At 54.5% G+C, this 2,686-nt stretch overlaps 1 protein-coding gene across 1 annotated transcript in view; it reads right to left on the minus strand.

The window, feature by feature from the left end:
• REN (renin) overlaps positions 1-2,377 on the minus strand; it is a 10,144-nt gene extending 7,767 nt beyond the window's left edge. Inside the window, exon 1 of the mRNA XM_010854153.1 lies at positions 2,256-2,377. Coding sequence (XP_010852455.1) covers positions 2,256-2,335 — 80 coding nt within the window. The 5' untranslated portion in view covers positions 2,336-2,377. The remainder of the gene's footprint in view (positions 1-2,255) is intronic.
• Between the last annotated feature and the right edge of the window lie 309 nt (positions 2,378-2,686).

Here is a 2,686-nt window from a genome sequence, read left to right on the forward strand (position 1 = left end):
GGTCTATTCTTGCACAAAGTATTTTCACGACTATGATCTATTGGATTCGCAGCCATCACCTGAGGTGAGTAACTTTACTATTCTCATTTTACAGATGGGAAAATGGAGGAACAGAGAAGGCTAGACCCAAGAGAGGGCTCCGTTCCCACTGTTTACTCTGGACCTCTCCTTTTACCCTCTCCTTTTAGAGAATCCCTTCCTTCTCCCCTTCCCCCGCCCCCCAACACCAGCACTTCCCAGCCCTCGAAGGCCAGCGTGCACCCCGCCTCCTGGAAGCCCTGTGCCCCCGTGCTGGCCTCCCCTTTGCCTGGGCGCCTGCCCTGTTTTCCCTGGGTGTCTGTACCCAGCACGGCACAGCCTCATGCCGTCTGTGATGAGGGTGTAGTGGTCGTGGGATGTGCTCGAATCCCCTCCTACCTGCCTGATTCTGAGCAACTCACCTGACCTCCTCTGGGTCTCTATAACCAGGGACTTAATGTAGTACCTACCACCGAGAGTAAGCACTTTGCAGATTGAGTTGCCCAGTGCTCAGTACACGTTGTAAAAGGCGTCTGTGTGTAAAAGCACCTTGAGAATGGGATCTGCCATTCAGGCGCCAAAGAGCCTTGCATAGGGACACTGAGGCTCATGTCAGTTAGCAAAACTCCTCTAAGTACATTTGGAAAGCCTGACTCCCTCTTCATCCTGGTCCAATTCATTCTTCTTCTCATGCTGAAGAGACGAGGGAGAATGTTTTTTTCCTTTCCCTCCCCTTATCCTGGGGGTGGGGGCCAACCTCAGGCACACGCTGCCACTGGGAAGCGCCTCTCCCTGGCTGGGGGCACACCATGCCCCCAGCCAAGCAGCTGCTCTCCCTGGAGCAGAGGAAAGAGGCTTTGGAAACACATGTCGCAGCGTGTGCCCAGGCTGACCTCCCTGAACCTCAGTGTCCCGAGCTTTAAAATGGGACTGTTGGGAGGATGATTTGAGCTGGGACACAGGAAACAATCCTATGAAGTCCTCAGCATTTTACAGGCCTAGCAACTCCCACTGTTATGAAAGCCTGCCCCTTAACTTCAGGTCTTCTGGTCCCATCTGCTTCCCCAGCGTGAAACCCTTTCTCTAGGAGGCCCTCTCCCACCTGCCTCTCCACTCCTGCAGCTTTGAAGAACTGCTTGTTCCCTCAGGGAAGAAAGTGAAACTGAAAGCCACTCAGTCGTGTCCGACTCTCTGCGAGCGCACGGACTATACAGTCCATGGAATTCTCCAGGCCTTTCCCTTCTCCAGGGGATCTTCCCAACCCAGGGATCGAATCTAGGTCTCTCACATTGCAGGCGGATTCTTTACCAGCTGAGCCGTCAGGGTTCCCTCAGGGCCTGTCGCCAAACATGGATGTAGGGTCTTTATCCTCCTCCTTTGGGCTGCCTTAAACCTTTCTTAATGTTCGTGATAATCCCCCTGGAGATGGTAACAGCTGGGTTTTTACAGCATGCCTGCACCAGGCTGAGGCATTTACAGGCAATATCTCATTCACTCTTCAAAGCAGCTCTGTAAAATAGGTTCGTCTCTGTAAAATATTATCCCTGTTTTAAAAATGGTAAACTGGAACTTCCCTGGTGGTCCGGTGGCCAAGACGCCATGCTCCCGGCGCCGGGGGCCTGTGTTCAATCCCCGGTCAGGGAACCAGACCCCACGAGCTGCAACTGAGTGTTCTCACGCCACAACTAAAAGATCCTGCCTGCTGCCGTGAAGATCCAAGCGGGCCGTGTAGCCAAATAAATGAATACTGAAAAATAACAGTGGCAAACTTGGACGTGGCCAGGTTCAGGGTCTTGCCCACGGTTCCGGAGTTAGTTGGCACTGCTGGTGCAACAGAATTTAAACCAGGACTATTCAGCTCTGGAAGCTTTGCATTTAACCACTACGTTGTCCTGCTTCCCTGGTAGAGTTAACAATACCACACCCTTCTTAGTAATTAGTCTGTGAGCTCCCGAGGGGCAGACAACATGTCTCAGTCATCTCCGAGTCCCCCCAAAGTGCCTAGCCTGGTGATCTGTGCAGGAACTGAAAACTCTGGGCTAGGATCAAAAAGGCCCAGCTAGTGCCTCTGCTGGCTGTGTGACATCGGGCAAGTCACCTGACCTCTCTGATTGGGGCGAAACTCTCCCTGCCCGGTTGCTTGTGAGGACGGGGTGACATCACTTGTTTGAACCACCCCCCCAACCTGTGTCAGGCAAGTGAGGATCCCTCCTCCCCCCACCCTTTCTCCCAGTTACCGTCTGAAGGCGTCAGTGTCTGCAGGGAGACTGAAGGTGCAGGAGCCCCAGAGCACCAGCAGGAGTCCCCAGAGAGGCATCTTGCTGCACTGGTCCACACTTCGCCTGGGTGCCCAGCTCGCTCTGGGGTCCCCTGAAGCACCCTCTCCTTTTATACACGCACACTCGGGATGGCTGCGATTCTGCTCTGCCCTGATTTATTACCGCGGGGCAGATGGCGGGGCAGCCGGTAATAAATCCCTCAATGGGGCTGAGCTAAGTGGGTGAAGGGTGACCAGGTTTCTGACGTGGAGCAGGGGGGCTGGAAGAAGGATGGCTGTGGGAAAGCAAGGCTGCGCCCAGTGACGCCAGTAGCCCTGTCTCGGCCTGGCCCTGTGACCCCTCAGGGAAGACCGAAGCCGATGAGAAACAGCACCACTAGGGAACCAGGA

The sequence above is a fragment of the Bison bison genome, unplaced genomic scaffold (assembly GCF_000754665.1).
Source record: "Bison bison bison isolate TAMUID 2011002044 unplaced genomic scaffold, Bison_UMD1.0 scf7180017864338, whole genome shotgun sequence".
NCBI classification, from domain to species: Eukaryota; Metazoa; Chordata; class Mammalia; order Artiodactyla; family Bovidae; genus Bison; species Bison bison.